At 38.2% G+C, this 24,205-nt stretch overlaps 1 protein-coding gene across 4 annotated transcripts in view; it reads right to left on the bottom strand.

The window, feature by feature from the left end:
* The window catches only part of RFTN1 (raftlin, lipid raft linker 1), a 101,306-nt gene that overhangs the window by 49,953 nt on the left and 27,148 nt on the right, over positions 1-24,205 (bottom strand). For all 4 annotated transcript variants that reach the window (XM_026103766.2, XM_064506235.1, XM_026103765.2 and 1 more), the window contains exon 3: positions 5,260-5,446. In XM_026103766.2, coding sequence (XP_025959551.2) covers positions 5,260-5,446 — 187 coding nt within the window. The remainder of the gene's footprint in view (positions 1-5,259; positions 5,447-24,205) is intronic.

The following is a 24,205-nucleotide window of genomic DNA, read 5'->3' as shown; positions in this document are numbered from 1 at the left end:
GTTTGGTACTACTGGAAAAGAGGGCATGAAAGAGCTGATCCTCCAGATGTGAAAAAATCAAGATTTCCCCTTGCTTAGCTGCCCCAAACCTTCAGTTTTCCTATCATAAACATTTTCTACAATACTGTCAACGTAATTAAGCAAATACCAAGTGGACACTGACAAGTGGAAATGAGATCCTAGCATAAAAGAAACAACACAATGACTACTGTCTTGTTTTATTCATTTCACGCATAAGTCATTTCAATCTCTTGCATTTACATTTAAATGATGCTACTTAAAATTTTCCAGTCTGTTGTAGAAACCAGACTTTAAGTGACATAGAGGACACATGGACTTAGCTATATCTCAGAAGGTGCCGCTAATTGAAATCATTTGGAATTAAAATTGCCAACAGCAAAAAAAATGAAACTGTAAAAATCCTGTTTTGCTACTGAACTTTTGAACTCAGTCTGTCAAATTCCTTTGCAGATAAATAAAATTATTTTTGGCCAAGTAATGAAAGCTTGCATTTCATAACGATTAATGGATATGGAGAAATTATAAAAATAGAATCAGAAACATCTCATAAAGTATATCACTAAACACCTGACACCTCATTATTTTACAGCAAGGGAGAACAGCTGCAAAGTTGTTGGAGGTAAACATAGAAGTCTGCTCTAAAAAAAAATTACTCTTAAATCCTATTATGTAGTCTATCATGGATGGCAATGTTTCCTTGATGACTGCTTTACTGATTGGAGGGAAAATTTGTAAAAGGATATGTCTTAAGAAATATATGGAAGCATGGAGAGAAAGACCTCTCTGGAATCCAATGTATTTCATCTATTTCACTCTATTATTGTAAAATAAAGCATCTGCAAATACGTAAGAATTATTCTAAACAGACAGTTCATGAGTCCAGACCACATATCTTTCTTAGTGTGAGAGAATGTGGCTCACTTTCTGGGGCACAGTATTCAGAAAGGAAAGTGCAAACATCATAATTGACATTGAATTTTGAAACTTTAAGACACCAGACAGGGGTGTCGCACTAAAGGGAGCTGGGAGACGAATAAATTAAAGCAGGTCTGTGCTCTGGATTTGTTGCAGTTCTGTTCAGAGGCTGACTTTGGGATTCCTTTGCAACAGCCATAGACTGTCAGAAATAGCAATGCGCCAAAGACACCTCAGCAGAGATTCTGAGATTCAAAATTAGAGAGGATGGAAATAAAATGCGAAAAAAGGAAAGGTTATTACACACAGGAAGAACTAATGATCTTTCCTCAGGGCGACAAGAGTAACATGTGTGCTATTATCCTTATTTTGGTTATCCAGAATCTTCCAAATGAATTGACTCTCCTCACTCCCTTTGCCAAGGGGAATATGTGATCGTAAGTTCTCACTTTCCAGAATACTACCATATATCCCTTTTGCTGAGAGTCTTCAAGTGTAAATCAGTGTGAATCAACTTCTCTCAAGTGTGAATCAATGCAAACCAGCAGGCCATGGGCTACGCTTCACACTTCGAGCCTTCCCTACGTTCAGCAAAAAGCCTGTCAAAACCTGGGCTTGTAGATGCTTCTTTGTACATCTTCTTATAAAAGTTCCTCTCTGAGAACCGTAAGTGTATCAGAACACAGTACAGTCAGCAAAATGATGCAAGAAAACAAAATAAAATAAGTAAATACTGCTTGAAGAAGCCAGTCAATTACTTTTTAATTAAAAAATTAATTGAAATTGAATTGAGAGAGAGAGAGAGAGAGAGAGAGAGAGAGTGAGAGAGAATTAGAGAGCTAGAGAAAGAGAGACTGCATTCACAGGAGTATTAAAATTATTATTCCTTTGTCCTAATGCATTCTATTCAGTCCCAAACCAATTCTAATCGATTAGTATGCATGACACACTTAGGTGCTACAGAAATAAATGAAAGTTAAATTTATTATATTAAATTTATCAAGAACTACAGCTAAGTTTTTCAGCTACTTGGTATACTACCTTCATGCCCAGTTCTTCTAAAGAATGAAACACTTATATATTTACTTCATTTCCTTCAATTGCTCATGACACTTTTTGCAGTGCAAATGATTTTGTTGTTGATTTAAAAATTAAAAAAATGCCCTTAGCTGTTATATTGTCTGTAACATTTCTAAATGTCAAATCTTGCTTTTCAACATTTATGGCTTCCATATATATTAGAAATGTTTTTTCTTAAATGTCCTATAGCAGGAATGACTCTTACTTCTGTATTTACCAGAAATGAATATATAGCTAACACAATGAAGTCATAGAGATACCAGTACAGATTAGACGTAAATTATCCTAGTGACTTTAAAAGAAACCAAAAGATGTACAATGTCATTGCAAATTCATGCGGATTATTTTATAACTCCAGGAAAATGGCAAAATAGAGGAAGTAATACTAATAGGTATTTTTATTCATGAATATTAATGTGTAACGTGCCTGAGCACCATTTTTTCCATTTTATTCTTGGACAAAATAAAGTACCACGAATCTCACAGTGGCAGCAGCACACATATCCTGACACACATCACCTGCTGCAGCCTGTAACTCCATAGCTTGCTCTTACCTACAGAGAGGCAATGCTACCATAAAAGCTTCAAAATGCAAGTCAACAGGATTCATTAAAACATAAAACTGACATATAAAGCTATAACACTGATTAAAGTAGACAGAGTAATTCAAGCATTCAGTTCTACCTCTATGTACACACAATTGACATTATGTACAAAAAAGACACTAATACAGCAATTCATTCCTGTTCTCTTCAGGCAACAAAAATAGCAAGGTGAAAAAACAGGACCTAATATCTGGTGGAGAACAGGAAAATGGTGTTGGAGCCAGAGGGTGCCCGGGAATCCTGAGGGTGGCCCCAGGCAAATGTAAAGAGCCTTTTTTGATTTCTTCTTGGTCCTCTACAAACACCTGGCACAACCATCAGAGTAAACAGCAGGAGACCATTTCTTACTTCATGCAACATAAATGACGTTACTAGTGAACCGACAACTGTAGCTGGACTACTTGTACTCTGAAAATCTTATGACAGAAACAAATGCTCATCTGATCAGCAAATATCCTAAGCAGACCTTAACTTCCATCCGAGTTTAAATGTTTTATACAACGGAGACAGCCTACAGATGACAGACAGACTGTCTTCAATGAAAAAAGTATGAGCTGCTGTTTACTTCATTAGCAGTCTAATGATAAAGGTTAATTAAAAAAATTAACACTGACTTGTTTTATTAACTGTTTTTTCCCACAGTTGTTATTGGAATAGGATAGACTCATGATTCTAATACAACTGCTCTCTACACAACCATGATCATCCGAAAGAGGTCGAATCTGAATCTCTCTTCATTCTGCTTGATAATTCAAAGATTCATTGCATCCACACACTACGAAAGCAGCTCGTGTCATACTCCTGGCCAAACACAGGAATCCTTAAACTACAAGGAACACCAAAAGGTGTCATTTCCCTTCCTGCTATATGCCTGCTTTTTCCCCTCTGCACCAATTCTCTTCCACTTCCTTAGGCATTCAGAAATGACAAATAAGAGAATGAAAAAAATAGAGTGCAAACGTAGAAGGAAATCTAATTGGTTCAAGACTCTCTACTGTTTTTAATTTCATACAGTCATTTACAGCTGTCTAAAGAGTGTGTGAAACACCAGCACCCAAGCGAGTGAGTAGGCAATTATGATTTTGTACTATTTCACATTCATTCTGCACAGATGTAAACAACTGGATACAGTACAAGATAGCGACACCCTGAGCTCTCTGGCTTGGAGATAAGGGAACTTTATTCTTACAGTCAGAAGGTGCTGCTTTTCCCTGATTCGTCTTTGCAGCTCACTCCTGAAAGACACTGAACCCTCTAACCTCACTCCAGCAAAAGTGTTCAAGCACCTACTTAACATGGCAAATGCATACATATAAATACTTTCATTATTTGCAGTGGGTGGTTTTGCAGGCAGGGAAAGTGAGGCCCAAGAAACAGGTAAGTGAATCCCAGCATTACTCAAGAAGTCCATGGTTCATCCAGACATTTGATGCTTTGACCATAAAACTGGAAAGCCTTTAATCAACCAGTATCAGGCAAGCCAGCTTGAAGTTCTGTAATTATAAAACTAAAAGCAAGTCAAGGTAAATTGAGAGTTATTTTTGCATTTTGAGATACCTAATGCCTAAAAAGATTTGGTTTGAAAGAAGAACTTTCTTCCTTAGGTCCCAGACTGAAGTCTGCCCCTGACTGTAATGGCTACTGATCAACTACCAGGCTGCAGCAAATAGGAGGGTAGTTTTACTCTGGTTTTAAAGAGCTGTCCAAAACAGTTACAACCTTTCCTTGAAGCATCAGTAGAAAGAGAGGGGCAAGAATCAGCAAAGGAAAGTTAAATTATCCCTCAACTTCTAGTAAGGGTCACTGTGAATAGGGGGAGTGGGGAGCATAACCAACGTGGAAAGACTGCACAGATTGGCTACAACAATACAGGTGGCTGCAGACTTGTGAGCAGTCAGATAACATTACATTTATTTGTTAAATTCTTAACTAAAAATCATAATATATGTTTAAAATATTCATATTTTAATTTCTGCTTGGACTGGTTAACAGCGCATTCTATTGATTTTTAAAATCAGATTAAAACTTAAAAGAAAGTATTTCTGCTTGTTTATTCATCTTCAGACTTTGATTATGTAAAATATTCTTAATATGTTTTAGGACACTGAACAAAGAAGAGAGACTCATCTTTTTAAATAAGGAGTCTGTAATGCTTCAAAAATTAAAAGAACCTGTATTGTTTAGAAGAAAAAGAGACCTAAAGTCTATAGATAAATTTTAAAAGTATGCATTAGTACTACAGTGTGCAAATTAATTGCATTAAATCTAACTGTCTAAACACAAAATATGCCTTTTCTAAGCAAACATTTCATCTGTCTTAATTTAATCCAATAAATTATTAAAGGGTACCAACTAGACCATCCTCACAAATTGTCAGGTATAAAGTTTGTTTGTTTGCCTTTCGTGACAGCATAGCCCAAAATATAGAGAGTATTTCACCTTGTTAATCTGAGTCGCCTGCCAAACTGCAGATGAATTGTAAACATGAAGAACACGTTAAGCCTATTCAAGTCTACCAAAAAAAAAAAAAAAATCAAGTCTTGCACAGTAAACTCTGCTATAATTACCTGATGTAGGTCAAAACTCAGCAGGAAATCACACTGTCTATTTTTATCCCAGTTCACTGGAAGTGCTTTACCTTTCTGTTTTCTTGATCAGCACAGCCCTGAAGATTTGTTCCTGGGGAGTCTTCTCTTTTCCATCAGTTGGTTGCACGAAAGGGTGGACAGCAGCCAAGATGAAGCCCTGCTGGTACAACTCTTGCAGCTTAGCTGGGAGATCACACAAGGAGGAAAGCTTGATTGCAGATGATCCCGGCAGCTCATCTGGAAACAAAAAGAAATTGGTCAATAATCCTACACCGAACTGTCATGGTTTTCAAGAGCCAGGCTCTTCAGAGGTAAGCAAGCTTCACATTGATCTACAATATTAACATAAAAATTGACCCATAATTTCCCGAGGCCCATTTTGTTTTTCAGATTTTAAACGGTCTCAGCAAAGGGTTACTATCACATAAAAGATGTGGAGTCCTTAAACAAGGAGTCAGACACATTAAAATACCAAATTCACCTTGTGTTCTGGGAGAGATGAAGGGGAGGATTTAATACATACAAGGTAGTCAAAAGATATTCTAAGTTTTAATAGTCATCAAACCAATGCAACTTGAGGAGAGAGCGCCAAGAGTCAAAAATATAACACGAGAAAGGGAAGAGTCAAGAAAGACAGAACACGTCAAATGCAAAAGCAATAAAAGGAAGCACACACATACACAAAACCTGTATTATTTAGACTGAGGGATCATTGACACAAAATTGTTGAGACCAAATACCTACCAGTATGTCAAGAATACTTTGTGGGTATACTGATAACAAGAACATACAGAGTTATGAATACAGGTAGCGATATTAAACCTTTGAGAACATATACTGAGCCTTACGCCTCAGGGTTTAAGCAAACCTAAACAATTTAGAGATGAGGATGAGACTTAATGTACGAAAACGATCTTTCCCCAGTCTGCTTCCTGTGGGGTTTTATGCCTTCCTACGAAGTATGCGGCACTCACTATTGCCAGATGCGCGACATGCAAACAGATACTGCCCTCAGTACAGCAACATCCCTTGCTTCTTCAGAGCCTTCGGGGCTTCAAAAGAAAACCCCATAAATCACCTACAACAACCTTCCCTTCTCTTTCTCTCTACCTCAGCAGAGTACCTTCATAACTTTTTCAAATCTTATCTGAAAAGGCATCTTTCTTCCCTGGCCTCTGCCTCTTTGTTTCCAGCGCTACTGGGAGTTATTTATTATTTCATCCTTAACTACGCCATAGCGCACGGCGTGGCGAGGTGCTGGAGGGCTTCCTCCCACCCCTGGAGCCAATGGGAGAGGAACGTTGCAAGCAGCAGGACAGAGCAGAGGTCCCCAACCACTCGTGGGCTTGGACCTTCGTTAAAAAAGTACTGGAGAGGGGTTTGTACGAAAGATGCCAGCTATGCAAAATAAGGCTTCATTGTGCTGCTATTTTCATCAAATTGTATGGCTACCCTTTATGAATAATGAAAGAGGTTATCAAAAACTAATAAATATTCAAACCCGGTATTACAGAGGAATAATTTAAATAATAATAGAATAGCTGTGCTTGGCATGTTTTTTTCTTCATGTAAGACCATGTTCCAGAAGAGGATAATGGAACTTTTTGACCAAGGACTACAAGATGCAGACTTTTTATTATTTTTGCAAATAAAATGAGAAAACCAAGCAACGGGTATATTGACAGACAACATGGCTTTAACTTCTGGAAGCACACACAAATCACTTAAGAGTCATAAAAAGAGATAACTCAATGAATAATACACAATAAATAATAAAACAGACTGTTACTCACTGCAACCTACCAGGGATAAAAATGGGGAAAGAAACCCAGATGTTGGAACCACCTTTCTCCTGTTTCCCTCTGCAGCACAGAGCTTCTGAAAACCCTAGAGCATGCTGCAAACAACGTAATTAATTAGGAGAATACGAAAGCCAGAACGGCTTTCTAAGCAAGGGTTTTACACCTCAGTGGAATGGCTGAACACTATTCAACAAAGTTAATTCTGGCAATGGTGCTTCAATTTTTAACTACCATTTATGAAAGATCACGTTTGCCTTGCACATGAACCTCATATCTGGAATACTCCGAAAATGCCCTGGTAAAGCTAGTCGAAGGCCTATTCATTAGCATTACAGAGTGTTTGCTTCCCCCTAAAAGCTAAACAGAAGGGGAAAGTGTGAAAATACATGTAAATGGAGCTTTGCGATAAACACTTGAATGATGATAATAATTAAAAAAAGTAATAGAAAACAGAGCTGGAAGGGATCATACGGCTAGTCCATACTCTTACCTGGAGGCAGCATCAGTTATAGCTTAGCTATTTCTCAGAGAAATTCTGTCTTGCCTGTTTTTAAAAACTTTTAGTACTGGTGGTTCCCCAACCCCCATATGTAATGTTTCAGTACTTCACCACTGTTTAAAAGCTTTTCCCAGCATCTGGTCTAAATTTCCCTTCTTGAAATTCAAGGTTACTACTTCCTCAATAGAACATTTTGTTTTGCATCATTATTTTACAACCCTTAAAACATGTCACACCTTAATCTTCTCTTCTTTAGACCGTATAAGCTCACTCCTTTCAATCCTTCCTAGTCACTTGTGTTTTCTAGATTTCTAAATAATTTTTGATGGTCTTCTCCTCATTCTCTTCAATTGGTCCACATCTTTCTTCAAGTATGGTACCTAACCCTCACCATGGTGAACCAGTCGAAGCCTCGTCACTGCTGTGTAGAATTGAAGAGTTCCTTCACGCTTACTATCCATACCACGCCAGTTTATAGGATTTGAAAAAAAAAATCAAATTCTTTTTTCCACAACTAACAGTAGCCATAACGTCCCTCTCCTTAATGAATTCTAGATTTTTTTTTCTTTCAATTTACAAGGGCCATGCTGAATTCTGACCTCTACAGTGCTTACAGCACTTCTCAGATTGGCAAACTCTAATAAACATACTTATTAATCCATCACTTAAATAGTTAATGGAAATAGTGAATATTAACAGATTCTGGACAGAATCATTCTAAGCTTCACAGTCAACACATCCTTTGAGCTTGACGGTGAGTATTACTAACTTCTCCTTGGATTAGAGATCCTTCAAAAAGAAAAGAGAGTTCCTGTTACACAACTGATATCCATAAGGCACAAATGAATTTCATGGGTCTACAGACGTGAGCATTCTTTTTACATGACCACGGAAAAAAATCAGGTTCGTGTGATGGGGATTTGTCTTGAGAAATCCCTGCTATCAGCTATTTGTTCCAGTATCTTTCCGGGAATTAAATCAGTTTAGCAATCATAAAGCTCTCTTTAAAAGCAAGTCAAAAAAGGACATAGTGTCTTTCTGGAGAGTCGCATTCATCCTCCAACAGCTTTCACACTTAAATGATATGATTTCAGACTTTTCTTCAGCTGATTCCTCTCAGGTGGATACGTGTAGGCTCAACCTATTTGAAAATGCCTAACTTATGAAAACAGTTCCTTATCCAGTCTCTTCGTAGTTTAGCTTAAATGTAGAAAAATACTAACATTTTCATAAGACCTTATACAACTTCAAATAAAGTCAGCTGATTTTTTTTTTAGTTGGTAAAGAGAATTCTAATTATCCTCATTGCAAAAAAAGGGAAAACAAAACTGCATAGAACAGACTTGTGTAAAGTAACAGAGCAGATGAATGACAAAACAAAATCTTTTTTTAACTCCAGTACATATTATAATTATGATACGCCTCTATTTTGCCAAAAGATAAAGCTGAGTTCTTGTAGCAGCATCAGTCTTGGTCTTGAAATGAAGCTTGCTCTAGCAGTTTTACATTCTGTTCCATGTTTCCTTATTTATTGTTGCACTTCACAACCTGACCTCAATGATTTCTTTGTTTATTCTGCCTATATCTAGAAGAGTGTAGAAGAAACTTGTAAATGACAGATGCTGTGTTTTTCAATTTTGTTAAAGCTGAAAGTGGAAATAGAAGCGCTGACTGCTTTTGGAATTGATTACCAGGCAAATTAGTTTGCTGCCTGCCTGATAATTGAAGCTGAAAACACCTCCAGCAATGCTCGGACAGATACAGTAAGATATAGCTTAGAGATTCCTCAAGAAGAAGAGGAAGATCCTGTTAGACAACTGATACTCATACAGTCCAAATGAGTTTCCTGGGCCTAGGAACTTGTGCATTCTTTGTTACTAAATGATAAAACCCAACCAAATGCTCACACTGTCCCCATCTAACCAGAGAAAAATCAGGAAAGAGAGAGAGTTGATATAAAAATGTACAGGTTGAGTCATCATATGTTTTTTAAAGGAGTCATCTCTTTGGCTCCAAAAGGCTCTACAGGAAATAGAGGCAGGCAGTCTGCCTCAGGGATCCTGAGGGATTCAGAGTAGGAAGACTGAGAATTATGGTTGAATAGACATGTATTTACGAGAACTAGTTCCTCCATCTGTTTTAATGGACTTCTCTTTCCCTCTGACTCTACCTGGAACTGTATTCCTGTGGTGGCCATGGCAGATTCTCCCAAATTGTCAACGGAGCTGCATTAGCAGCAGGAAGCGCCACTCTCACCTCCAAGCAGAGCCCTGAAGAATCAGCAAGGGCTGCTGCCACAGAGATCAACCAGCCACCCATGCTGCTGCCCAGTGAATCCTGCAGCCAAAGTGACCTTTGCAGTTGGATGATGCCACACAGTTCCTCAGGTGTCTTCTCCTGATATGTACTCATATTCATCTTATGGCATTACACTGAAAGACTTGGGCTATTTTCTGTTCTTGCATTTTTGGCATCTTCAGCCAAACCACAGAGTAGAGAAGCATTAACATCTTATTCTGCAGAAAATTGCAATGGCAACACACAAAGCTTCTCGGCATATAGTCAGTTGGACTACTGTAGGTCTTGTCTTTAGACAAAAGGACCATCATGATCCAAAAACAGAGCTAATAAATATTGCTGCTCCCTTAAAGACTCCCAAGCTCCCTTGAATCAAATTAAAGCATCTTATATGATCTCTGACAATTGTCCTATGGTCCATGCTAAAGAAAGTAAATGCATCCTCATGAAATAGTAATAACAGTTACAACAAGTAGGACAGTGTTTCTATATTAAATCAATAGATTTGGGTAATGTTGAGATACTGTAAGCCAAACTTTTCGAATAGGAAAGGTATATGATATTCTATAAAATAAAGCACGGATTCATCTACAAGGCCATGCTTAATAAGACAGTGGTCAGTTACTGTACATTTTCTATATAATACATATTCTTTCTCAAAAGAATCAGGTATTTTTCACACAATCACAGAATAGCTGAGGTTGGAAGGGACCTCAACCTCTGCAGATCATTGAGTCCAACCCTCCTGCTCAAGCAGGGTCACCTACAGCAGGTTGTCCAGGGCCATGCCCAGTTGGGTTTTGAGTATCTCCAAGGATGACAACTCCACCACCTCTCTAGGCAACCTCCTCCAGTGTTCAACCACCCTCACACTAAAGAGGTGTTTTCTTGCATTCAAGTGGAATTTCCTGTGTTCAGTTTGTGCCCATTGCCTCTCATCCTGTCACTGGGCACCACTGAGAAGAGTCCTGCTTCATCTTCCTGACATCCTCCCATCGTTTATACACACTGATAAGATCCCCCTGAGCCTTCTCTTCCCCAGGCTAAACAGTCCCAGCTCTCTCAGCCGCTCCTTGCATGAGAGATGCTCCAGTCCCTGAATCACCTTTGTGGCCCTTTGTTGGACTCACTCCAGTATGTCCCCATCTTTCTTGTACTGGGGAGCCCAGACCTGGACACAGCACTCCAGATGTGGTCTCACCAGGGCCGAGGAGCAGGGAAGGATCACCTCCCTCGACCTGCTTGCAAAGCTTTGCCTAATGCAGCCCAAGATACCATTAGCCTTCTTTGCCTCAAAGGTGCATTGCTCATTCATGTTGAAGTGGTGTCTACCAGGACCCCCAAGTCCTTCTCTGCAAAGCTGCTCTCCATCTGGTTGGCCCCCAGCATGTACTTGTGCACAGGCTTATTCCTCCCCAGGTGCAGGACTCTGCATTTCCCTTTATCGAGCTTCACGAGGCTCCTGTCATTTCTCCAGCCTGTTGAGGCCCCTCTGAATAGTAGCACAACCATCAGGTATATGAACATCTTTTTAACTGTTCTATTTGATTAGCAGCAATTTTCCCTCCCTGATGCTATGTTTATGACAAAGCTGAAACAAAATTTCTTCTTTTTTAATTTCTTCTACTTGCTCAGCAAATAACTGAGTTATAGCTATGCTCCAGGAAGAGTAAAATGTTAAATGCCAAAATTGCATTTATTTAATTTCTCTTCACTGAAACAGTTAAACTAAGGGTCAAATTTAGGTCTCAATTTCTTGGTACTGATATTTAATACTTTATTTTAAAGGACAAGTATACAGTTCTATTCTAATTTCTATTATCTTGTCTTATGTGTTTACTTATAGCTTGTTTACTCCAACAAAACAAATCATAGTCATCGTTTTGGTCTTCATTTTTTGACATGTTTTCCTGATTAAACTTTTTAGGCTGTTATTCGAGTCACAGCTGTTGAAGACTGACATAGCCCATAATGACAGTTCACATTACATATAAAAAGATTCCACAAAAAAAATTCTGGACTCCTTTTAACTAGCTTTCATTTTCTTGGAGAAAAGCCTTCATGTTCATCTCCGTTTTCAAAGTAATGCTCCTCAATTTATTATGAAACACTAAGTAAGTCTTTTCCCTTTGCATTAAAACAACTAAAAATCAAAGCAGTTTCTACCTAGATTGTACATACTTTCTGTCTATATGGGTTATAGAAGAAAACACTTTGTACCAATACATGCCTAAAATTGGTGTACAGTGATGGTCTGAAACAAAAATGAAAGGCAGGCAAACTCACCGGACCCAGACAATTAGGTCATACAGTAACTCAGTCCCCTGATAGCCATGATCATAACATTCCTACTTGATCAGGCCATGAACAGGCTCAGACCCTTCCAGAAATAGCTGTTTTCATTTTCAATGAGAGCAGTTCTGATTACGTAGTCTTACCTACAAGCCCACAACTTCTCCCATTCGAAGTGCCCAGAGCCAGCGAGCTACAGAGTCACGGTCCTTCCTCCTCCCAGCACCACAACCCTTGCAAGGCTTTCTGCACAGCTACTCACTGTGCGTGCAACGGGAAGGACGATGCCCTCTTGTCTCCTCCTCCGGACAGCCGATAGCTGAGGAGGATGATGGAGCTCTCCTCAGAAGAGGGAGACCTCCAAGGGAAGGGAGGGACTGCCCCGCAGCTCTCCCAGCTCTTCATTGCATGCTCTAACCTCAGTTCAAAGGCAGGCAGTTGCCCCTGGCTCCTGAGCAGAGTCATGCCTACAATCTAGAAAGGAGCAAGTTCGGGCACACCACAGGCTTAGTAAGGCCTGCTCACTAGCTCTATGCATCGCCCTACCCAGCAAGTAGCTTTTTCTGCTGCCCTTCTAAAGCAGCCAAGCCCCCCTCTTGCCCTGTAAGAGTACATGACAGACTAACTTAAAGGATTTCTATAGGGGCCAGGCATCTATCTTGCTAGCATCTACGGTCCTTACCAGAGCTAGCAACAAGCATGTAAGACAAAAGCAAGGTATAAGCAAAATTGTGGTCACATGATAATACGGTCCTTACCTAACAACATCCACTGATTTCCTGCAGGGTTTTATAACAGATCTTTTTACCTTCTGCCTTTAGTGACTGCGTTGTGAAAAATGGCATTAACTTGCTCTGTTGTGCCTCATGAATCCCACCAAGGTGGTCATAACTGCATGTCTGCTGGCAGGAAACTAAATAGTGACAAGGACTGGAGACGATCATATGGTAAGAGTGTATATCTCTGAGCGTGTGTATGAGCAAATGCATAAATCTGGCTCAGTGCACAAGATTTCTCATGTTTTCACCCAGGGTATGTACTGCCTGAGCACCTTTATGATTGCCTGTAACATCCCAACTCTGGGAACAGATAGAATAAGAAATATGAATTAATCTTTTTGGTGTAGTTATTTCTGATTCTTTTATATGATGCCAAAGCATTTAGAATGAGGACAGCTATTTTTTAATTTAATACTTACTCCTTTTTACCAACTTGAATTCAATTTAAATAAATTAAATCCTAGAGTAGATTAAGTTCTAGTAGAGCAAAACTTTGTTTTTGCATTAGAGCTGATCAAAAAAATTTAACTAGAAAGTTAATTGCCAGAAGATGCAGTTTCACTTACATTAAAACATTTTGTAAGAATGTGTCAAATGTAATAAAGTTTTTCATCTGGATAACGCTGAAAAGTTTAAATAAAAGTAATGTCTTAACGTTTTACATGATCAAAGTGATTAAACAAGCAACAGGTTTTCGGTGCTTCTGTGAATTTTTACTCCACTTGAAATTTTGGAATTAACTATTTGACTAGAATTCTGATTTCTTACCCACTTTTGTTGGAAAGCAGAAATGTACTGACAGAAACCTCGCACTCCACAACAGCTAGGATGTAAGAACAAACCAGAGCCGCTCTGAGCAGCTGTGCATACTTGTGTGTGCACCAGTACACATCTGGCCATATTAGGAAAGGAAACCCAGCTCACTGCTCCCTAATTTCTCCCTCGCCATTGCCTGAAGCACTGCTCAAATCCTCTTTTCTGAACAACCCACTGACCACAAATAGTTTCTGCAGGCTGAATACTGATTGCTAGATGAAGGACCATCCTGTAAAGTCTCTTTTTTTGTTTGCCGTAAGTCCTGTGCAGGCTTAAAGTGGGGAGGACACCACCTCGGGGTCAAAATGCTACCTGAGGGAGGAGAAGCAAGGTCACCAAGGCACTGCACCGCAGCTCATCACAGAGAGGACACCTTAGAAATCACTTGGGGGAAGGCGCGTGGCAAAATTTATTGGGCAGTGTTGGCTTTTGTCTAAAAATGCAGCACAGATTTGAAAAGATCTTCTTTCCTTACTATAAATAAACAATTTTTTATGGCACTTTTCATTTAGCAGTTGGTTTGGAACAGCTGAAAAAATCCAAATCACCATCCCTTCCAACTACTGAGGTTTGGTAAATCCAATTCATTATTCTGGAGAGCAGAAAGCAAACTGTTATTTGAATATTATCAAAAGACTTATTGACTGATACTAGGAAAACACAGCTATTTCCATTCAGTGTCAATCTCAAACAAAAAGAAATAAAGGCATCTATTACAAATTAAGTTTTATTCCTTATCACAAGCATTAACTTACTTTGGCACAGCATAAATTGTTTGCATGGCAGAACAATGCACCCATGTTAATCTCAGTTAACTATAAAAATTCTTTCCTCATTGAATCCACAAATAGTTTCTTGTCAACAAAAAGGTATCAAAGAATCAGAGTACTTCCAACAAAAATAAAAGCACTGATAATGCATCTTAAAGAACACAAAAGCAGTGCACGGATTTCTGGTGAGTTTTGCAAGGCATTACAAAATAATCTATTTCTGAACTAAAATTTACCAGTCTGAAATGCTAAAACAGTACAACTAACATAGTGAAAAATATATGGTGCTTCTAAGACTATCACAATGCTTTAACTGGCTGAAACACACTTATGCTAGAATTTATTGAGTTAAAAGCACAGCTCAAAGATTTTGGACAACAACTGTATTATAGTCTTTTTTTCCTTTCTAATAGAGATTACAGGGGATGTAAAGAGGTTCCAGGATTTTGAAGAACCTTGAGACAAAATGTCTCAGAGCACAACTGTTCAGGCTGTCGTCCTAGGCAAGACACTGATTGTTAATATTTCATGTTGCTTTTTTGATTATGTTAAATGACATTCTCATTGTTTTTTCTTTTAAGTTTGAAGACAAATACAATAAATAACCCCATCCAAGGAAAGAACAGTGGATGTGCAGGAGAAATCAGGAATTTAAATGAAGAATGAATGCTCAATAAGCTCCTAGTGTTTGCTTTTAGTGAAAAGTGTAATGCGGAACTTAAATAAAAGTATTACAAAACCTTTTCTTCCAAAAGGTAAAAAAATAGAAAGACTGTGAAGCTGTATATATACGCTTTGAAAGTATGCGAGTAAAATCTACGTATACACAGATACATAGACACATACACTCATTCCTTTGTTTCCTTTAGGAAGCAGCAGATAGCTGCACGAGTCAAAGCTAAAAAGTACCAAGATAACTTAAAGATTCAATGAGATCAGACAGTTTTGTCTAATCAGCTTTGTTTTCTAATCTCATTGAATCTTGGAGTAATCTTTTTTGTTGACTAATCAAAGTTCCACTTCTGCGTCCTACAAGAATAAGATTAATATCTTAGGAACTGGGCAGCTTCCCCACAAATATGATGTGATAATACATAAAAGGGGTTTACTTCTGGTGTTTCAGAAAAAAAAAGAAATACCCAGGCCACTACATTGCACACAGTGAAAAAATCAACCACTAAACAGAAGTTTAGGTACCTCAGTAAGTGAGCAGGCACTTCTTAAGTGACTCAGCTCACACTGACAGAATGGGGACACCATGATGCAAAATGGGCAAAATGAAGACCACCTCCTAGGCCCAAGAAGGGTTAATGACTGAGCAAAAAGCAAAATGAAAGACAATGGAAAAGGAGGGGGACTTGTCATTTAGACTTTGTATAGGAGAAATATCCAAATCCTATCTTTTCAGTACTCAAACAGCTCTTTGAAACGATGTTTTTTTATTTACATCTCCTCCTCTGCAAGAAGTTGGTTCTAGTCCCTAAATTTACGCAGACCGAACACAGTCAACGAAGACAGGTAATTAACATTTCTCAAATCCAAGAGAAGTCCGATTATGCCTAATAAAATGGGGAAAACGTTCAATATTATAATACTTTATTATAATATTATCAGACTTGTTATCTGTAAGAGCTCCGAAAGGCAAATAGCGCACTGAATTACAGGGGAGGGAAGGGGCTAATTCTGAACGACAGGAAGTGCCAGATCGCCAATTCACTTATTTATTCCGTCTGCACCTTCCCTCTCCTCCCCCAAAAAGGTATTGTCCTCCTGCTCTCAAGCCTTTAGACCCCAAGTGAATCAGCTGATCACAATACTCAAAGCTTCCAAAGTCAAGCACTGAATGCCGTTCCTCTCAACAGTTTAAAAATAATTAGCATAGGACATCTTCTCACTTACACCAGTGGTGCAACAAGTTATGACCTCTCACAGCAAGTAGCCAGTTATCAAATACTTTAAAAAGCAGGGAAGGAGGAGCTACCCAGCAACAAAGGAAAAATAAAGTTTACCAAAGAAATCTTCTGATAGCTAGAAGTTAGTGGTCTCATAATTCGAGGGCTGATGCATCTTTTTTGTTTTGATCCCTCTCTAGCTAATGCATTTATTATTTTTCTTAGCAGCAATGAGTTTCACAGCTAACCTTGCAATCTGCAGAATTTTCTATTTATCTGCCTTCCATCCTTTTAAACAGATATAAGCCTTTTCTTCCTGGCATAATCTCCTCTTTTTCCCTTTCCTCTCCTCCTCTGTTTTCTGCTTCATTTTGATGTTCTTTCCATATTTCTGGCAAATTTTCCTTTCAGATTTTAGAACTAGAGAATACAACAAAGAAGTAATTCTGAATTCTTTGCAAAATTTAAAATAGGCAAACTTGGACCACATTAAAAGAGCTGCACAAAACGCAGATAATATACTCAAAGGAATACAAAAACGGCATCTTCTAATACATCCCAAATTATGCAGACTTTATTCATTTTGTAACATACTTTGCTAAGTGAGGAAAATCTCATCTGAAATGGATTTTGTAGCATTTCTAAGCTTTCCAATTCGCTATATCCTATTGTCAATAAAACCCTGTATGTGCTGACACTTCAAGGAGTTAAAAAGCAGAAAGGTTGTTTCATCAGTCTACATATTTCTATCCAAACCAACTGAGAATAATCTTGAAATTATTGTTTTTATTCTTAATCAAGCGCAGAAGAACAAAGTAGGTTGTATGCATTATATTAAGAATTTTTTTCCATAATCATGAGATAAGTATAAATCTAATTGAAGCCTGGTTTCCAAACTGAAGAAAGACAAGACGATTTCAAAACATTTAGGGAAAAGGGGATAGAAAGAAGTCAACAATAGTAACTACGGTTGAAAAAACACACTGTGATTTGATGTACTTTTTTCATGATACACTGAAAATTCAATCAAAATCAAAGATTTGGCGCAGCATAGACAAACAGGACGACAAAACTGCCACCAAAGTATTACAATAAAGGGTTTTTTTCCCCAGCTCACAAGATAGTTGCTATATACTGTTAGTACTTGCCAGGAGACACTAACTGGAAATTAGAGAGGATGTTTAGAAGTCTGCATTTTATAAATTCAGCCTTCAACGCAAAGATCTAAATTCACTGACATATCCAGTAACCCCTGGAAGAATGGTTTGAATTTATCAAGATAGCTCTTATTCCCCAAGCCAACCTGTGCAACACAGAACTGATAGTCTCCAGGGAAACCAAAATCCTCCTTGCAGATCATGCCTGTATATATTTTATACAGAGCACTTTGCAGTATACATACAGAAAAGGACAGATAACTTTATAAATGCTTGAAGGCTTTACTCAAACACTACCTGCTGGTTTATGTTTCTCATCACACTAAATCTCCAGTGTTTCACATGCATTTTCCCCTTCTTTTGTAATAGCTGTTTTCAGTCTTTTCTGTAAAATCACATTCAGAATGATATTGTGTGCCAAGTTCATTTGATTTTTTTTTAACGCTAGAAATGGATTTTTTCCAAATTTGTGACTAAAGTCTATATACTACCCTGTTTCTGATGTTCTAATTTCTTGACAGCATCAACTAATAACATTCTGTTTTTCAAAAGGCAGTGGTACATACCAGGCACTTAGTATTTTAAATTAGAATAAATAAAGTATGGTAGTGACTTTCATCTTTTTAATTTTTTCTTGGCTCGAAATATTTCAATTTTTAGATAAGGAGAAGACATTTCTAATTTATGCATGTTTTTTATTTGGATGAGAATTTAAAGTGCAACTTTTTAGGGTTCTTTCTGATGCTCCTTTAAATCAAATTCCTCTACTTGTGCAATCACTTTTTTTCATAAATGTTTTCAGCTTTACTGGAGAAACTAAATAAATATTAAAGTAGCCAAAACACACAACAGGCATTGTGTAACTAAGCAAGCAGTGTGACTTAAAAATATATTCTCAACTAGATTTTGAGAATCCTTTAAAAAAGTGGGGTAAGAGAATGTGACACGATGAAATTCAATATAAATGGGAGATGGTCAGAGGCAGGGAATTTAAGTTCAAAGGAAAGGGAGATACAACATGTCTGGATTTTTCTAAACACATTAGCCTGTAATGATGTTAAGCAAACATTTCCATGGGCATCTATACAAGACCCAGAACACCCCATAGACTTTACATGATAAACAGAAACGAAACCAGCCCATCTAACCCCACAGAATTTTCCAGGAAAACTCCAAAATTTTAAAAAGGAATAAAATGTGCATTAGATCCATCTTCCTTTCTGATTGTTAGACATGCTCGGGGACTGCAGTGAAAGACCCAATGCAAACCTTCTCCAGAAAGTATTTGCTGTTCCTCTCAGCTCTCCTGCCCCACACTGCTGCTCTGTGTTCAGCTGTGCGGTTAATGGGCAAACACTTCGTTCCCTGCAATCTGTGAGAACACCTCTGTGAGGGGCAAAACGTGAATTTCGTGTTAGAGTCTGTCTGTCACACAAGCAGGGCTTACATTTCACTCTCTTAGCAGATCTCCTACCACCCTCACAGGACGTGCTCTTGATCGCAGCAGGTAGCTGTACTGGGAGATCTTAGCTACCAAATGGCATGGAAGGGAGCAATCCAGCTGGAAACCAAGCTGTGCTGCTATTTGCAGGAGAAACGGCCTGAAGTGGAAGATTTCATGATCCAAATCCTGACTGTTTACAATGCCACAGGAAGCCCTCTCTTCTGTGACATACTTGTGTAAAGATTTTTGTGGGAATATATGAAAATACATGCTGGCGGTAATCCCTATCAGGCAATTTCTGTAATAGTTTCTGATTAATTCAGCATGTGGAAGAGACGTGTTGCCCCATCTATGATTTTTAGAATGACCACATAAACTAAAATTAATTCCAGAAGATACAAAAAAGCTAGAAGAAACACATGGATCAGTTACTTTGCAATGAATTAGGCAATCATGTCCTTTAGAAATGAGGTAAGGGAGGGTTACATCCATACCAAAGAGGACCTACTTCAGTGTCAATGTATTACTGGATCTACTGGCTCTATTGGCATATAAAGTGGGTTAAAGAACTGATGAAAATGCAGACTAAACGAAACACTCTTTGGTGAAACTTGCACAACCTTTTGCTAATCATGTCACTGTTTTATAGTGCTTTTATACAGGTTCCTAATCGAGTTTTTTTTTTCCTCCCATGAGCAGCATAGCTAATGAAGAGCAATTCCCACTGATCAGTCCTTTGTTCTCCAACCTCTCTACTGCCACAGGCTCAATTTTCCCCCTTTTTTCTTTTCTCTTCTTTTCTTTTCTTTTTTCTTTTCTTTTCTTCCCACCTCCTTAGATTCTTCAAACTGATGAGAAACAGCAATTCTGTGGCTATGCTGGAGCTACACACGGGCTGCCTGGCCAGTGAGCTGTCACGGAGGAGAACGTATGTGGCTGAGTTCTCCTCGCCTTTCCCCAACTAAGGCAGGTCTCTGTCCTCTACCCAACCGTCAGCTTTCACAAAATTTGGAGCAACATAAATGTCTTTAAAACATCTATCAAACTGGTTTGAAATCAACCAGTAAGTCCAAAAATTATTTGGAGGAATGAGACAGGCAGACTCTGTGAGCCTTTTTTTTAACTCCCATTTCCCTAGGAAACCAGTTCAGAAACAAAACAGCAAAGTAACCCACCCCACTACCACCTCCAAAGCCTCTGAAAAGGAATTCCTTCAAAAATAGGGATCTGAAAGCAGAATCCTTCAGAAAGTACTCTGGGATATTGCCTTCTGTCTCTAACAGTGTATTTAACAGTGATGAGGCTTTCACAGAATATTGAAAACAACTACCAAGCAATAGTTCATCACTGGCACCTAAAAGAAGTATGTCACTGCCAGACACACCACATCACTTCAACTTGGCAGGAAGGTTTGATAGAAAGCCAAAGAGTAGTGGAAAAGGCTGTTAAAAGTTAACAAAGCACTTCCCAAAAGTACTGCTTTGTTTTTTTAAGCAAGTCTGCTAGAGCAGGGGTGATGGATTTACTAAAGAAAAAAGTTTTTCTTGGCAAAAAAACACTGCTTTTTTTGCTTAGAGCAAATTTTCCTGTCACCCTGCAGAATCTGAACTCCTACTCCCTCGTTTCATAAAAATGTGGCCAGTTTCTGTTTTCAAACGAATTCCCACACAGTGATACCAAGAGCATGCAAATCTATTGTTTAACATGGGTCATGGGAAAACAATCACAAACTCCAGTATCATTAGAACGGAACAACCAAAGTCAAATTATAAATAGCAGTAACTGCAAATTTGCAATAACATGGTTATTGAAATTTTGTTTGAAAAGAATAGCAGAGTATTTCCCCCAAATGCTTATGGGAAAGTGTCATTTCTCTGTGAAAAAGCCAATGCAGTTCTTTCAGAAAAAGTGCTACATCTAAAACATTTATTTCAAATGAAAAGGCAGGAAGCAGAGACATTTTACCTCCAAAGCTGCCAAAGAATTAGTTAATGAAGTTGTTATACTCTAATCCCAAAGTAGTAAGTGTATGCAATAAAGACGTAGCAGATGTCCCATCCAACAGGGATAGGATTCTATCATGCTATGAAGGTGGTAATTATAAAGCATTATGTAGACAATCTTAATAGCATCTAAACCTTTCCATACCCTCTGGACAGGATCCCTTTTGGATGGTTAGTGACATCAAAAAATTAATTTCATAAAGGCATATTCTTAATGATTGAATAATGAGATGCAGATGCAAATAAATAGGTCAGATTCTCAGTTCGCTTTATAAGGAATATAAAAGAAACTTTAAAGGTGGTATGTATGATAATGAGCATTCACAGCCAGCATACAATTGAATTGCTTGCCGTTATTCTAGTTAGCCACTTCTAGCATGGACACACATGGAACATACTTGGGAAAGAGGGCAAAGCGCAGTGCCACTATGCCTGGGCTAACACAGCCTTCTCACAGCTCCTAATAATGCAACCCGAAAGCAGGTCATGAGCAGCCTCAAGATGCTCTAATTTCTATTCATGTCCTGAACGTGAGCTGCCACATTTTGGCTTCTCTCCATTCCTAAGTGTCTTCTGCAAAATGGAGAACCATTTGTGAGACCCTTTAGGTCAAGAAGGGCCAGATCTGCTACTGGCTAATACTGAAATGTCACTGATAACAAAGTCCTATAGAATTAGGACTTCTGAATAATGACTAACAGTAAAGAATGCAAAGAAGAGGCAATCTGTGTTTCCATCACTGGTTCTGGAAAGGTTCCCTGGAAGTATATGCTGATGAGCAGACCATTTCCCCCCCCAGTTTACTATAACAAAAAAAACAAACAAACAACAAAGCCGACAAGTAGTGCAAAAGTGCATATTGACAACAGAAGTCTTACAATTACAAAGTATTTTATTCAGGGAACATGTGGTGAAGAACAATGAAAACAATCCCACAGAATATGTACAATTTTATCTATTTGATCATTTGAAAGGCTTCATCAAGGCATTCAACCCAGATGGAAAAATCGGGTAGAAGAAGGACCACAGAGAAAGACAGATGCTGCATCTGAGCTGAGTATTCCTAACTAAATAAACAACAAAACAAAACAAAACAAAAAAACGAATCTGACACAGTTCCAAACTTTATGAGACAATAACTTAACAAAAGACCATTGTTTCTGTCGCTCTTTCTTCATTCTTTTGTTTTGTGATTTGAGATAAAAGTAAATGCTAATTTTTTTTTGCTTTCTAATAATCTGTATAATAAGTGGCAGTGAATTGACCCATGCAATTTAGCACTATTTGTCAATTCTTATATCAGTTGTTATTAAAAAATTCAGGAAACAATTGTTTGAATAATAGAACGCCAATAGAGGGCTCAGCAACCGAAGAACTACTGCAGCGGACTGATGTTTATTTATATTTTACCAGTAACCATGTCTTGGCTTTTCTCTAACTTTCTCAAAATTCCATCTATTTATTTGTAAACCTCATACCTCATTCTCTTTCAAATTAAGGCCTTTCATCAATTAATTTGGAAATACATGGCATCTTTAGGACTTCTCACATCCTTCATGTCTTTAATTTTTTATGTGCCACGCAGCATGTGAAAGCTCTACTCTCAGACTGAGATGAACTCTTTCAACCGATGACTATTTAACAGAGACGGGCAATATTTTTGCAGTTCTTAACTCACCTGATGACTGTCAAGCTTGTCTTTAGCATGTTGATCAAGAGCTGCAGCTCACAGCAAAGGCTTAATGAGACTCTCTCCCCCTTGGAAGAACTGTTTCTTTCAAGAAAAATCTGTAGCTAATCAGTGCAAGTCTCAAGTTGAGAGGATGATCATTTCGTGGGAGAAGGAAAAAAAGGAAACAGAGTGTTCTTTACAATTTTCCATAAACAGACCTCCGTTTATATGAAATAAACAGGCTTTGCAAAAAGCAATCGGCTGGAAAGCCTTAAACTTGCAGTTTCTGTATGAGACTTTATCACAGTGCCAGGGTTACCATTTACTGATAAGAGTTGTACCATTTAGCCACAATGGCTGAGTAAGCATTGGACTCAGCCAAAATTGCTCATATTCCACCTAGCACCTGGTAAACCCCCTCGCACTGCTGCTGATCTTAAGTGTATCACACAACACAGTGCGTCACAAATCTCAAATCCTTTGCAAAAGCATGACTGCACATGGATCAAGGGTTCGCTGGGTGTGAAAATTATATCACAGAAAGTAAGTGGCAATTTCATGCTGTAACTATGTCATCTGGGCTCCTCTCAAGCCCAGGATACTACAGATTCGTATAAGAGTAATCAGATGAAACCAAGTCATTGAGACCTGTTTTTTGTGCACAGGGCAAAAATATACAACACATGCTAGGGTTGTGCCAGGATACCTGAACCAGTGCCAAAGGAGCTAGTTTGGGAACTGGAAGCAAGACTAGCACAGTGCTCAGCTCATGCTATTAAGCTCTGTTCCTTCATATGAACAATGAAAATTTCTCCAGACTTCCTCATCATCTAAAGAGAAGGACACAGTCTGGAGGCCAGGATCCATTTTAATCAGCTTTGTAATACGTTATGGCTGTAAGACAGAAATGTTCAAATAATGTTTCACAAAGGAATTACATTGAAGATTTCCGAAACTGTTGCAGACTGACCACAAACCAGTAAGCAGATGTCAGAAATATTTGGAATTCAGTCAGTATTAAACAGAGGGAAAATGGGAAAAAGTGCATTATGCCAGGCCCAATTTGAGATGCTTACTTGGTAGTACATCTACATATTGTACAGACAGACTTATCAAGCTACCTATTACACGTGCACATACATAAAGGCACTGAAAAGGAAAACAGAAACAAAGGTGGTATATGGATGATGAAGTATCATGGACAGAGGATCAAGGTATCTCTTCACAGAAAGTCAAGCTAAAGAAAATGCAGGTCAGGCATCCACAAATAAAACCCTCCAATAATGGAAATGCCATAATAAGGCTGAACTGAAGCACAGTTAACACTTGAGACACAATCATTAAGGTTGGCAAACTACACTATTTTGCTAAGTACAATATTCATAACTTTAATGTAAATTGCAGTCATAATTATTCTTGTTGCTAAAGCAACAATTTTATCTATTTGCAGAACTGTGCAATGAAAAGGAGAAATCCTGCACAATAGGAGAGGATAGCAAACTTTAAACTAACCAAACGTTTTCAGGTTATTCTTCAGACACCACTTAAATTTAATGCTGATTTTTCCTAGAA

The sequence above is a fragment of the Dromaius novaehollandiae genome, chromosome 2 (genome assembly GCF_036370855.1).
Source record: "Dromaius novaehollandiae isolate bDroNov1 chromosome 2, bDroNov1.hap1, whole genome shotgun sequence".
NCBI classification, from domain to species: Eukaryota; Metazoa; Chordata; class Aves; order Casuariiformes; family Dromaiidae; genus Dromaius; species Dromaius novaehollandiae.
Note: the sequence above shows the minus strand (reverse complement) of the source record. Positions and strands in the feature narration are given on the sequence as shown.